The 13,841-nt window shown below is 44.6% G+C and overlaps 1 protein-coding gene across 1 annotated transcript; it reads left to right on the top strand.

Moving 5' to 3' along the window:
- Positions 1-1,990: 1,990 nt before the first annotated feature.
- On the top strand, positions 1,991-13,608 carry LOC308325761 (leucine-rich repeat-containing protein 52-like). Its single transcript, XM_080778440.1, has 2 exons — positions 1,991-3,096; positions 11,546-13,608. Exons 1-2 carry the CDS (start codon positions 2,442-2,444, stop codon positions 11,926-11,928), a joined length of 1,038 nt encoding a protein of 345 aa, XP_080634566.1. The 5' UTR covers positions 1,991-2,441; the 3' UTR covers positions 11,929-13,608.
- Positions 13,609-13,841: the final 233 nt, after the last annotated feature.

Genomic DNA, 13,841 nt, shown 5'->3' with positions numbered 1-13,841 from the left:
TAATGTCTCTCTCTCTTGTGGATTGCCAGTGGCACATCTGTCCACCTCCTCCATCTCACTGTGTCTGAATCAGCACTTCAACACCTACACAGAGAACCAGGAATAGATTCCCCACTCATACAGCGAGTAGTGGAATGAAAAACAACGTTACACTGACTGAACACGTCCCATCCCATAACAGAATCCTACGCTGGTTGCAGTGGGACAGTTACAGCTTATCAGAGCTGGCCTATTTCTTAGGTTGTTGAAAAGAATACCAGCACTCACGTTGTATCCTGGAAGGATTTTTTTGTTCCCCCCAGCAGCAAACAACAACAGTGTGGACGTTTCGGCCCGAGGGCCTTCCTCAGCCTAAATCTAGATAATAGCTGCGTAGGTGTCACTTATAAAGAGGACCTGGGTGCCACGCACAAAGCGGCCCGGGTGCACCAAATGTTATATCTGTTTACCTCATACAATACTGTTGCATCATTATTTTCTGTTACATAGTTTTTTTCAACAGGAAGCTTGGTATTATGTAAGACAAGAAACAGTACACAAAAGAATATATAATATAAAAGTATCAATATATGGTGTATATTAAGTATATAAGCTCCATCTTGGATCTAAGCACTATAGACAAAACTTGACCTGTGCAGTTCTCTAGGACCCCTCTATAAAGACAGACTCAGATTTGTTTTAACATTCTAGGAAAGATAATAGAAAAAGTTAATAAAACAAACATCAAAGTAATAACTGTTCATTGAACCCTTTCGGGTGTTCTATTTCTTAGGTTATCATTCACAAGACTATATAGTTTATGGACCAAGAAGACACTGCAAAATCCTGAGTAGGCCTATAGACTATGAAAAGGTAGGGTTGGTGAGATCTTTGGTTAGGTTAAAAGGTTAAAGCACTATATTCTGATAGTAATCGTTGCTATAGACTAGTGTTTGTTCAGTCACAGCTAGGGGTCTCCCTGTCTCCAGCTCTGTAATAAAGTGTTTGTTCAGTCACAGCTAGGAGTCTCCCTGTCTCCAGCTCTGTTGCTATAGACTAGTGTTTGTTCAGTCACAGCCAGGGGTCTCCCTGTCTCCAGCTCTGTAATAAAGATACATACAAATACATTTTTGGGTAGGTGATAAAATGTCAGCCAATCAGGAGAGAGTATACCCAGTCATTTATCAGCTTAATTTTGATAGATTTCCAGTTCTCTGCTCGTTTCTTTGTGTCATCACTTCCAATTTCCCTTGTGTAAACTGTATCCCGTATCTATCCTGATTGGATAAAATAAACAACTGTTTAATAAAGAGCTACAGAGTCAGAGATAGACTCCCGTTACTGAACAAACACATAGGCTTACTATCAGAAATGTAACATAGAGACTATAGAGAGCTAACACCTACCTTTAAGTTAACTCTGAGTGTACAAATTCTACACTAAATGTTACATTGATTGATCTTTACAGTTTTAACTTTTAGAGTTAAATTAACACTCACCCCTGGGCTGAAGAGAGACCAATCCTTGTAGTGCGCTATCCTATATCACACACACACACACACACACACACACACACTGACACACACACACACACACACACACACACACACACACACACACACACACACACACACACACACACACACGCACACACACACACAGGTTATATAGGCTACTGTACGTTTATAGTTACCACCATATTACCCATGTGTCAATCCAAAGCAGATCATATAACAACTGCCTTCACACAGTGGTGACCTACTACAGTGCAGGCATATGGGTGGCTTTGCTGGATTCAAATTCCTTCTCGCGAAGCTTCAACCTACATGTATAACTCATTTGTCATTGTATGTATGGCAATGGCAATATGGCATATAGCAGGCCTGTCATATCATCAGTGGATCTCTTATAAGCGTTGGGCTCACGTCACAGCGCGCACCGCACAGCTGAGCGCGCCCCCTCCCTCCCCTTCCACTTGGATCTAGTTTCTGAAAGAGAGAGGAGAGGAGAGCAGACAACACACTGCAACCACGGCACCGACCGACCCACCGTGATTACCACACCGTCCGGCGCACACGCGGCAGCACAGCCAGAGAGGCAAAGCAACGGCTCGGTCAAGTATGTAATATGTTAAGAAGACGAAACGGAAACTAAAGTGATACATTGTTAGGAAAAAATAAAAAAAAATAAACGAAAATGACCCTTGGCCCCATGTGGCCCTTAAGTTCAATCTACTGATACGCACGGAACCTACAACACGCACTGCGGAGCGGAGACATTACGCGCGGAAGTGAAGTGGCCACAGGGCACAGACACAGACGTAAGTCTTGACCTCTGTGTGTGAACAACACTTTTTTTTCCTTTTCTTTTTTATCTGATACTTTGATGCGGATTCAATCAATGAAGAATGTGACTGCGTTCGACTCTCTCCAAACTGGGTTGATGAAGCCCTCGGCGGTGTCATGCGTCTTGCCCGGCAGCCAAGCGCGCACTCCTTGCGGCTCGTAACCGTCCTGCTCCTCGTCATGGGGGTGAGGGTGACCCCGTTGCCGGTTCTGTCGTCGGGCTGCCCGGACCGCTGCGTGTGCGACGACCAGCTGGTGGTCCAGTGCGCCGGGCAGCACCTCACCAGCTTCCCCGTCAACCTGCCGCTGGCCACGCGGCAGCTCATCATCTCGAACAACCGCATCGCGGAGCTGCCGCCGCTGGCGCTCAACTATCTGTCCGACCTGGTGTACCTGGACTGCAGCAACAACTCCCTGACGGAGATCTCCGAGTCCACGTTCGGTAACCTGCGGAAGCTGGCCTACCTGGACCTGTCGTTCAACACGCTGACGCGGATTGAGGACAGGACGTTCGGCCCGCTGGCGAGCATGGTGATGCTGCGCATGACGGACAACGAGGGTCTCTCCGAGATCCACCCGGACGCGTTCGTGGAGAACGCGGCGCTGCAGGTGCTGGACGTGAGCCGGAACAACCTGACGGTGCTCAACATCACGTCGCTGATCGCGCTGCCCATCCTGCGCTCCCTGGGCCTCAGCGGAAACCCCTGGAGCTGCGAGTGCGACAACGAGGACCTCTGCCTCTGGATCCATGTGGAGGGCTTCAAGTTCCAAGGTCAATTTGATCATCTAATTCTGTTCTTGTGCCAATATTCTAACAATATTTCTAAATTATTTTATTCTACATTCTATTCTACTCATAGGCCTATACTAGGCCTATCTATCATGAGTTTCAAAGGTAGTCCTGGCTACACCAGGTGTTTGTGTTTCAATTTGTCTGATTGGCATAGAACATACTTACTATGCCAATCAGATAAATTGAAACACCTGTGTTAGTCCCCAACAACCGCGTATTTGAAACTCATGCGTTCTATTAACATGATAAAAAAATCACATATTGGTATTTTACCCTTGTGAAAAGTCACATTTAGGCTTATGTGACCTATATTATAGTTATATTATTATAGTTATTATAGATCTATAATGTTCTTTAAACAAAAGGTTTCTTAATGTATTTCTGAGATGGACTCATTTTCGGGTGTGGGGTCCTCCTCAAAATAATTATCAGTCAGCTGACTAATAATAATTTTCTATAAATCATGCCAGGTCCATCATGTCACAGTTGCATTCTAGTCTTGATAAAGACGTGAGTGTGTTGATAATGTGTTATTGGTGTTAAAACGAGTGAATGACCATCCATTCATTCCACAGTTAAGCTCTCCATAGCTCTAACCCCTCTAGAAATGTTTCCACATTCACACTCTTTTTAAAGCACAGTCCCCGACTGTGGAACAGTTCGACTTAGCACCTCGCATCATGCTTTCACTTAGGCCAAATGTATACCTACTAGTGTCTAGGACTAATTTTCAAGCTAATAAGTTGCCACTGTCTCTCTAACACAGTGGTTTTCAACTAGTGGTCCAGGGACCACCAGTGGTTTTGAGGGGTTTCCACTGGGTGGTCGATCTGCAGATAATGGAGAGTTGGTAACAAAATTGACCCTAATACTAATAGGCTAGATCTTTAACTCTGATAGCGTAAATTTAAACCAAATGGACCCGTAAGGGTAACGCTCTCAAGAGTTAAATTGTTGTTACTAAACATCTGCATTACTAAATTTACAAGAAGTCTACACAATTAGAGAATGTAGAAGAATTGTTATCTAACTATAAATTCACCATGTCTGTGTGCGCGTGTGTGTGTGTGTGTGTGTGTGTGTGTGTGTACGGTTGTATTGCACGTAACTCAAGAACCGTTCGATACAAATTCGACACACACGTTCCACACCCCCACAGGGAGTGCAGTGCCCGGTGTCAAGCCGGTCGGACCCACGGTTGTCCAGAACCGCCACAAAAGACTCTGGTCAGGCTCTGCCAGTGGACCTACAGTATAATGAGCCTAAGTCCCCTCACCTGTGCAATTTCCAGCCTCTGCCTCAGCCAATTGATTGCCATTTCAACCCCACACCTGCCTTTTGACTGACTACTTGTCAGTTTGCACTCTTCAGACACAGACAGACAGACAGATGGAGAGATCTCCATGTAGTCAGGGGATATTAATAAAATCTGGGAAGTGGCTATGGCAGAAGTTAGCCCAAGGAGTGTTTTTCGTGCAAAACTAATACTTGGAATGGGTTCAGATTCAGAATCATGAAAAAACTAGTTTGACCCCTAGTTTGGCCATAGCCACCCAAATGTGCAGACCTCATCACATTTGTGCTGACCTCATCACGTGACATTTGTGATGACGGCTATGGCTGTTTTTAGCCCAAGGAGTGTTTTCCGTGCAAAACTAATGCTTGGAAAGGATTCATAATCATGAAGACCCCCTAGTTTAACATGTCACATGCTACTTAAAGCATAATGAAATTTAGAACGTTTTGCCTTATATTGGTTGTTGAACTTTCAGCAGCTGTCTTCCCCTAGGGTGGTTGAATAGAAACCAATGTGGGATATGTTAATAGACACCTTTACAAACACATTGGTGAAGAAAATTCTTGGTAAGAAATGTATTCCCAGACCAAGATTTGACATTATTCTGATAATATTCCCTGACTAATGTGGGACACAGACAGATAAAACGGGTGCTATGACAACAGGTATTATTAGTTTCCCAAGTTGCATCGTTCCCAAATAGGCCGGTGGTCGACGGGCACGTACAGGTCTAGTTTCTCCAAAGGATGGTACCACATCAATACAGCATGGAATTGTGGACAACATCTTATTCAATGACAACAAAATATTCTAAGACAAGTTTTGTGTCTGACAGGCAAAATGTCAACCAATGGTCCCGTGGTTTAAATGCAGAATAAATAATGGACCTTGACATGAAAAGGGCTGAAAACCACTGCTCTAACATTTATTTATGCTGCATATATTTTGAGACATTCAACTTCCTCTGCTCTTTCTTTCTAGTTCATTAAAAGTATTCAAACTTTTCCCTTTGTTAACTTTGAGTCGAGACATGCCAAAGTGACTGCAGAGAGGAGTCTACATATTTCAAATAACATTAACGGTGAAATGAGATAAGGCCCACTAATGGTCAGAGCACCAATTGGTTTCTCCTCGAACTGGCTACAGTATTCATTCAAATGTCCTCATTCAATTTGCAGTTTGGGAGACGAATAAATGTGTGGACCGCCTCTCACAACTTTCAATAATCAATCTCAATTTTAGTCAGGTACAACTGCTGAGAGTGTGCTTAATGGAGCATAGAGGTGTCTATTTTCAAGATCAATTTACCCTATTGTTATTTTGTTGTTACTATTGTTATAATGGCGAAGAAAGGCCAGTATATGTGTCCGATTCCCACACAATATTTTGTGTAAACCCTATATATACACACTACTATACCTTTTTGTTTTTGTTGGAGCGAAACAAAAAGGGGAACATTTTGGCTATAATGAGTGACATGCCCAGCATAGGGAAGAAGGGTTAACCAAATAAAAAAGCATCTGTGTCAATTTCAGATTTTTGCGTTGGCTATTCAAAAATAGCAGATATACAAGCTCTCAGCCCGTCACTTTGTGCTGCACTGTGAGCTTGTACATCTGCTATTTTTGCATTTGTGGAATTTAATCAGCCTCAGGTCTTAATCGGTTAAAAGTGGCTAATTTATCACAGACGATTTTGCCGTGCAGTTCAAGTGACTTCCACTTGTAATCTGTGTCTCAATACACAAAAGGACAGAGGCTATAAATAGTTCACCTCATGTAGCAAGGAGCCAGTTTTATTACTGATTCATCCACCGCATACTTGCTAAAAAAAGCCGGCATCCCCAGCTTTGTCTCACACGCACGCGCACACGGGCACACACACACAGTCACACAGAGTCTCACACACACACACACACACACACACACACAGCATTTCATCATGGTCTCCCCACAGCTCAGGCTGAATCCAAAGCGTGTCCTGGAAGAGCTGTCCTATTTTCCTGCTGCTCAGTGCCTATTGTCTACTTTAATTCAGAGTGGAGTCTCTTCCAGCGACAGCTGCCAACAAGGGAAAAGGCAGGCACATGCATATATGTCCGCACGCACACGCATGCACACACACACACACACACGCACGCACACGCACACACACACACACACACACACACACACACACACACACACACACACACACACACACACACACACACACACACAACCACCCATCTGTACACACTAGCTCTCACACAAACATAAACTTACAAATTGCCATGAGTAAAGACCAGCTCACACACACACACCCACACACATCTGTACACACTAGCTCTCACACAAACATAAACTTACAAATTGCCATGAGTAAAGACCAGCTCACACACACACACACACACACATCGCCACATTGTTTTGGGTGATCGGTGTCATCCAGGTGTCCATATCTGGGTCTTCCCGGGTCACTTCCACACAGCTCTCTGCTTGTCACACATGGCCAGAGAGACCTGCAGGACGTAACTAAGCCATTCTCTCCACGGCTTGTCTTGCCAGGCTGGATGAGCGGAGCACGCTGCTGCTGTAGCTCTGTGGCGTTATGTAAGACGGAGCTAGAAATAGAGCAGGGAGCAGGCTGGGGATGGAGCGAGGCGAGGGAAACCTCTCCTTTGATGCTTGAAGGGTTTCCTGTGGGGTATGGAGCTGAGAGGACAGACGGCACACAAGATATGCACGTTGAGAGATATATAGTGTGTGTGTGTGTGTGTGTGTGTGTGTGTGTGTGTGTGTGTGTGTGTGTGTGTGTGTGTGTGCAAGTTAACAGAATCTTACTGTGTGAAGGTGTGCTCATGTGTCATTGCGCATTTATGTGTAATGAGTCTGGAGGTGTGTGTGCGTGTGTGTATACTGTAGCCTATATAAGAGTATGTGTGTGTGTGTGTGTGTGTGTGTGTGTTTGTGTGTGTGTGTGTGTGTGCTTGCGTGTGTGTGTGTGTGTGTGTGTGTGTGTGTGTGTTGGAAATTAACATAATCTTACTGTGTGTGAAGGTGTGCTACTGTGCTCATGTGTCATTGCGCATTTGTGTGTAATGAGAGTCTGGGGGGGTGTGTGTGCGTGTGCGTGTGTGTGTTATTATGACAGTATGGTGTTGTGTTGAGGAACCTGCACAGTAGGAGTCTGTCATGAGATGAGAGCATGTTTTCATTATATTTCATTTCAAACATACTGTACTGTGCTCGCATTGCTTCGGCTCCTTCCTCCCTGAGCCACTGAATAGCTGCTCTTAAGTGGAGAAGACAGTGGTCACCTGGTGACACCAGGTCAGAATGGGTTGAGATGCACCCTGGTGATCCAAGCAACACCTTGCACTTAGATCTGATTTAAAACTATGCAAGTCATCGTTCCTTTCTTCCCTCCTGACTCTCTTCAGTCTTCAACATCCTGTCCCTATGAATACTAGCATATTAACTATCACCAAATTTAAGAGATTGGATAATATAAACTCAAAACAAGTGCGCTTCACTAGTCTAGTGTACTAGTCTGTGGCGCTTCAATTTGTGTAATTAACATCATAATGAAAGGAGACATTGCAAAAAGCGTTGCTGCATTTTAATACGTACTGTACTGTACTGTACTGTAATTGTAAACATTGCTGATGTGCTGTGGGATTTTTTCTATTTTTGAAACGCCCTGAAACCCATTCAATTAGTCTAGGAAGGCACAATGATGAGCCATTCCGCCCAGCGCTTGGAAGGATACAGTATGCTTACAGTATAGTGAGTCAAGGCGAGCACAAGATGTGTCATTGTCTCTGACCAATCACCCTATTCAGTCATCCTGCATGCATGGACAAAACAGATGCTTCAGAACAAATGAGTATACAGTATGATGAGCTGAGAAGGCTGTTAGGTTGCGTAGAAATAAGGGCACAGAACACAGTCACCCATGCATAAACTTCCAAGCCTTTTGATCTCCACCCACATCCCTCCCCCTTCCACCATGAAATACTGTGAAACAACAAAAGCCTTTGGAGATGGCAACACTCAGGGTATCTCTCCCATTATTCTGCTCACTCTCACAAAACACTCCTGCTAGGGCTTTGAAATGTATTATCTTTTTTTCCTGCAAAGCATATTTTCTTGTCGCCTTCTCTTCTGCACATTTCAGCACCCATCATGCTGAGGATTTCCATCTCCCTACCATATCGGCTAATGTGTGGAATAATTTTTTTTGGACTGACAGGCCTTTGAAGCCAAATCAAATCCACTCCTCTGACGTGAAGCACCAACTCGGCGATAAACAATAGGCCAGTTTTATGCTCAAATCTGTTGAATAATTCAAGCGCCCCAAATTCGTCGGAATGTATTAATGTATCACTTTGAGACACAGTACCGGTAGCTCCTCGACGAAATGCATTTGATAACGGAGGCAGAAACTGCAGCTGTGTCACCTCTCCTTCAGTAGAAAGCAAGCTGTGCATTATCTTCATGTTGTGAGTGTTGCTATCTACCTCTCACAAATGTTATGTAAAATGATACGAGGTAATATGCTTGAATTATTTAACAGCCCCCTCAGTTCAATACCGTAATATGGCTATCGCCTTTCCCTCGATGTGATACCGATCATTGCTGTGGTGCAGAAACCTTGTATGTCCAAAACCATTACTTGTCCGGAAGTGTGTTCTAATGGATCCAGTGTAATTCAGATTTAAGCTCTTGTTAATTATTTTAATTTGTTAAGTATTTATAAAACCCACAGGCATACTTAAGTACTATACACATATATATATATATATATATATATATATATATATATATATATATATATATATATATATATATCTTTTCTTTTTAATATTATTTTTAAGTAGCAGATCTACAATCTCACAATACGTGGTCATGCAACACTTTGTGAGCTGGTACAACAGCAATTTTTTCTGCTTTTGTCATACAATTGAAGTGAACAGAATTAATACAATAAAATAGGGCATTCATTTATGAAAAACAAAAAGATGAAATGTGGCGATAACAAGGTTTCTGCCGACAGCGACGACACGCATTATGAGGAAGCTGTCAGAAGTTCACAGGCTGCGTTGTAGTAATCGTTCACACTCACATGCTAATCGTTCACTGGGACTGTCTACTGTACTTCATCAGTGGCTTCTGATGACCAAAACCCCCATGAATTCACCATCTGTCCTGGTGTACGAGCCACATGGGTCATGGTCTAGCAGCATCCCGTGACTAATGCACTGCAATACTGCTGGAATTGCCACTTCAGAACGAGATGCATGTGTGAATTAACACCACTCGGAGGATGTTCTACCCAGTAAACTCCTTGGTGTTCACTTGACTCAGTTGACTGACTGTAAACATTGACCCAAATAGGCCCTTATTATGGCAGTGGTTCTCAAAGTGGGGTCCGGGGACCCCCAAGGGTCCTTGAGGGGGTTCCAGGGGGTCCCCAGCTAAATGTGTTGATACAGCGTCATAATCATTCTAACCCCTTTGTCCATATATATATATATATCCATTTTATGTAGGCTATTAAAAATAGCAGATATAAAGGCGCACAGTGCGTCACGTCGTGCTGCGCTGACAGCTTGTAGTACATCTGCTATTTTTGATCATTTAAAAGAAAAGTTGAGTGTTTGAAAGTACTGCCTTATGGCCAATAACACTGCAAGCATGTCGCTGAGCTCTGTGGAAGTGGGTCAATGGAGGCAGTTGGAAAGTGGTCATTGATTTCCATTTCCGGTTATACGACTTCACATCAATATCATAATTAGATCCTAGATTATGATTAATGATCGATTACCCCCCTAAAAAAGTGAAAATACCAAATCTACAAGCTCAGTCACAATGTGTGACCTTACCATATACAGATCAATATTTTGACAATTTTAACACACTACCATTGTACTATGAAGTATGGTAAGTAGTTACTCGATTTAGTCAATTATGAAAAGAATATTCAAATTATTTCATGTTGACGCTTCGATATATAAGAATAATTAAAGAAAGATTATCCAGATTATTTTCTGGATAATGTGTGTACTTGTGAGGGCCAAATGCTGCGAAAAGTATTGTACAATTTGAGAAAAAGATTTTCATAGTTAATACCCACTAGGAGCATTTAAATTAATTCGCATTAACTTAAAGTGCCGTTTGTCATTAGTACATGCACACTGGGCATGATTAGAGCGAGGCGATTAAACTCTGACAGTGTACCAACATACTGTCAGAGTTAAGGGTTGAGGGAACATAGGGTCTATTTTGGGCTGAGGGAACATATGGACTAATTTAGATAAATAAAATGTTATGGATCGGGCTGAGGGAACATAGGCATGGCACCCAGAGTTAAGGGTTGAGGGAACATAGGCATGACCCCAGAGTTAAGGGTTGAGGGAACATAGGCATGACCCCAGAGTTAAGGGTTGAGGGAACATAGGCATGGCCCCAGAGTTAAGGGTTGAGGGAACATAGGCATGCCCCCAGAGTTAAGGGTTGAGGGAACATAGGCATGCCCCCAGAGTTAAGGGTTGAGGGAACATAGGCATGACCCCAGAGTTAAGGGTTGAGGTTACATAGGCATGACCCCAGAGTTAAGGGCTGAGGGAACATAGGCATGCCCCCAGAGTTAAGGGTTGAGGGAACATAGGCATGACCCCAGAGTTAAGGGTTGAGGGAACATAGGCATGACCCCAGAGTTAAGGGTTGAGGGAACATAGGCATGACCCCAGAGTTAAGGGTTGAGGGAACATAGGCATGCCCCCAGAGTTAAGGGTTGAGGGAACATAGGCATGACCCCAGAGTTAAGGGTTGAGGGAACATAGGCATGCCCCCAGAGTTAAGGGTTGAGGGAACATAGGCATGACCCCAGAGTTAAGGGTTGAGGGAACATAGGCATGACCCCAGAGTTAAGGGTTGAGGGAACATAGGCATGCCCCCAGAGTTAAGGGTTGAGGGAACATAGGCATGCCCCCAGAGTTAAGGGTTGAGGGAACATAGGCATGGCCCCAGAGTTAAGGGTTGAGGGAACATAGGCATGCCCCCAGAGTTAAGGGGAGACCTTGAAATTCAAATGTTTGAGAACCATTGCTGTAGTTAGTACAAACGTGCGTTTGTGTGTGTGTTGCAGATGAGGGCCTGACGGTGTGCGGCGCGCCTCTGGACATGTCGGGCCGTCGTCTGGGCGAGGTGGGCCTCCAGCTGCGCTCGCTGTGCCACCAGACGCTGGGCTCCTGGGACTATATATTCTTCATCGCAATCGGCTTCGTCATCTTCGCCGCTGGCACCGTGTCGGCCTGGGTGATGGGCGTGGTCATGGTGCTGTATGAACGCTACCTCAAGGCCAAAGACGCGCGTCTGCACCCGAGCGACGACGACGACGATGACGCCAGCAGCGTGGTGGAGGTGCCAGTGGAGGTGCCACTGGCACCTCCGCGCGGACAGCCGCGGACAGCTGCGCGGTCCGGCAGCAACCACGGCAACGGGAACCTGAAAACCTCTCACGTGGTTTGATTGCTCACCACTCACCACCACCTGTGACGTAAAGAGCCCTAGGAATCAGGCTGGACTCAGGCCCCTTTTCCACCAAAATAACTTTGGTTCTAGAACTGGTTCTGTTCTATGATGGTTTATATCACATCTGCATCTTCCAAACTGAGGGCAAGAAAACAAATTTTTTTGGTTCCAGTTCCGAACCAACTTTTAGGGATCTGAACAAATTAATTGGGTAAAAATTAGGCAGGAAAAAGAACGGAACCAGTTCAGCCCCGGTGGAAAAGGGGCCGCCGCCTCACACTGTAGCTGTAGCCGAAGCGCGTGAGGTCTGACGCGTGTGAAAAGCGTGGTGGCTCAACATTAATGCACCTTGACCACACGGCAAGCAATAGGACAGAAGCGCCATGCGCTTGGCTCCTTTCAGTGAGCCAAACAAACTGCACACCGGAGAACCAGCACTCCTGCCAGCACTGCCCACCACACGCAAGACGCGTCAGGCCACGTCGGCTTACAGTGTGAGTCCAGCCTCAATCCCATCGTGGAGCATGAAGATGCACAGCTAATAGGCTCTATGCACATATGCCCTTTTGGAAATATCTTTAACTACTTCTGGGCCTCTTCCGACTTCCTGTAATCAGTGTTATATTACCGATGATACTAATTAAGGCTCTTTTCAGTTCTGGTCAAACAGAGGCAGGGTGCTGCTATTGTGAATGTTGGCTCACTGGAAACACTCTGCTACACCAGTGAGTCTCAAATTGTCCTCGAGTGCGTTCCAAATGGCCCCGGCCCATAAGGGGTGTGTAACTCTTGAGAGAGTAAAAACCCATTTGTACACTTTCTGAGGAGGCGCGCCTGAAGCCTGTCCTGGACGGGGTATCCGGACGTAAAAACAAATCCAGAGTTATGGGGGTCCTTGAAATTAAAAAGTTTGAGAACCACTGTACACTAAATGGAACCGTATAATCGGTAACACCTGTGAAGGAAGTCGGATGAGGCCCGGAAGTAGGAAGCGTTGTATCCAATGTGCATAGAGCTTATTGCATGGCAATACAAGCAGTAGTTTTCCAGATACAGTGTGTTGTTTGGGGATGGACAAACAACCTGACACAGTGACACAGCCATCCTGAATCCCCTCCACCCCCCACCATAGTGCCTCTGGAGAACATCCAGGACAGTCTGTGCTGTCTGACATTGACCTGCAAGAACAATTAACTGCTCTCATAGGCTCCTTTCTAAAAGGAAACGCCAGTATTTAATTGAGACAGACCTGCTTGGCTCTTCCCTGATATATAGTGGGTAGGAGAGCAGGGCAGCTTCTCAGTTTAAAGCAACAGGATTTATTCCTGACTGTGACTGCGTGCGTGTGTGCATGCACACTCACAATCACACACTAGGTGTATGCGCGGATTGCGCGCTGTGCTGATGACAATGCGTGAGGTTTGTCTGTGCGGGCGTTGGTGTGTGTGTTTACGCGTTGGGAGTTTACCGTCCCTCGTCTATTAGCCCAGAAGTGATCTCTAGTGGAGATGGATCTGTGCGGAGGACACGTTATTGGTGAGGCTGTGTGCCCGGCGGGCGGCCCACCAATAACCAGTGGTGGAAGAAGATTCTTTAAGTAAAAATAGCAATACCACAATGTAAAAATACTCTGTTACAAATACAACTGCTGGATTAAAATTTTTACTTAACAAATGTAAAAGTCTTAAAAAGTGTCCAACTCTTTTGCAAATAGTATTGTGAGCTTGTAGATCGTCTATTTTGGAATAGTCAAAAAGTATATAAAATACGACTGGCGTGGTTCATGTATGTCTAATTGTCTATTAATAATCTAAACCTACAAAGTCACTAGTAGCCTAACTAAAGCTGTCAAATAATTGCAGTGGAGTAAAAAAATTACAATATTTGCCTCTGAGATGTAGTGGTTCCAA

This window comes from Protomyctophum bolini (genome assembly GCF_963924005.1).
Source record: "Protomyctophum bolini genome assembly, chromosome: 12".
In the NCBI taxonomy this organism is placed as follows: Eukaryota; Metazoa; Chordata; class Actinopteri; order Myctophiformes; family Myctophidae; genus Protomyctophum; species Protomyctophum bolini.
Note: the sequence above shows the minus strand (reverse complement) of the source record. Positions and strands in the feature narration are given on the sequence as shown.

Coding starts and splice junctions, on each gene's coding strand:
- LOC308325761 (XM_080778440.1), top strand. CDS start 2,442: ATGCGTCTTGCCCGGCAGCCAAGCGCGCACTCCTTGCGGCTCGTAACC. Junction 3,097..11,545: donor GGAGGGCTTCAAGTTCCAAG/GTCAATTTGATC, acceptor TGTGTGTTGCAG/ATGAGGGCCTGACGGTGTGC.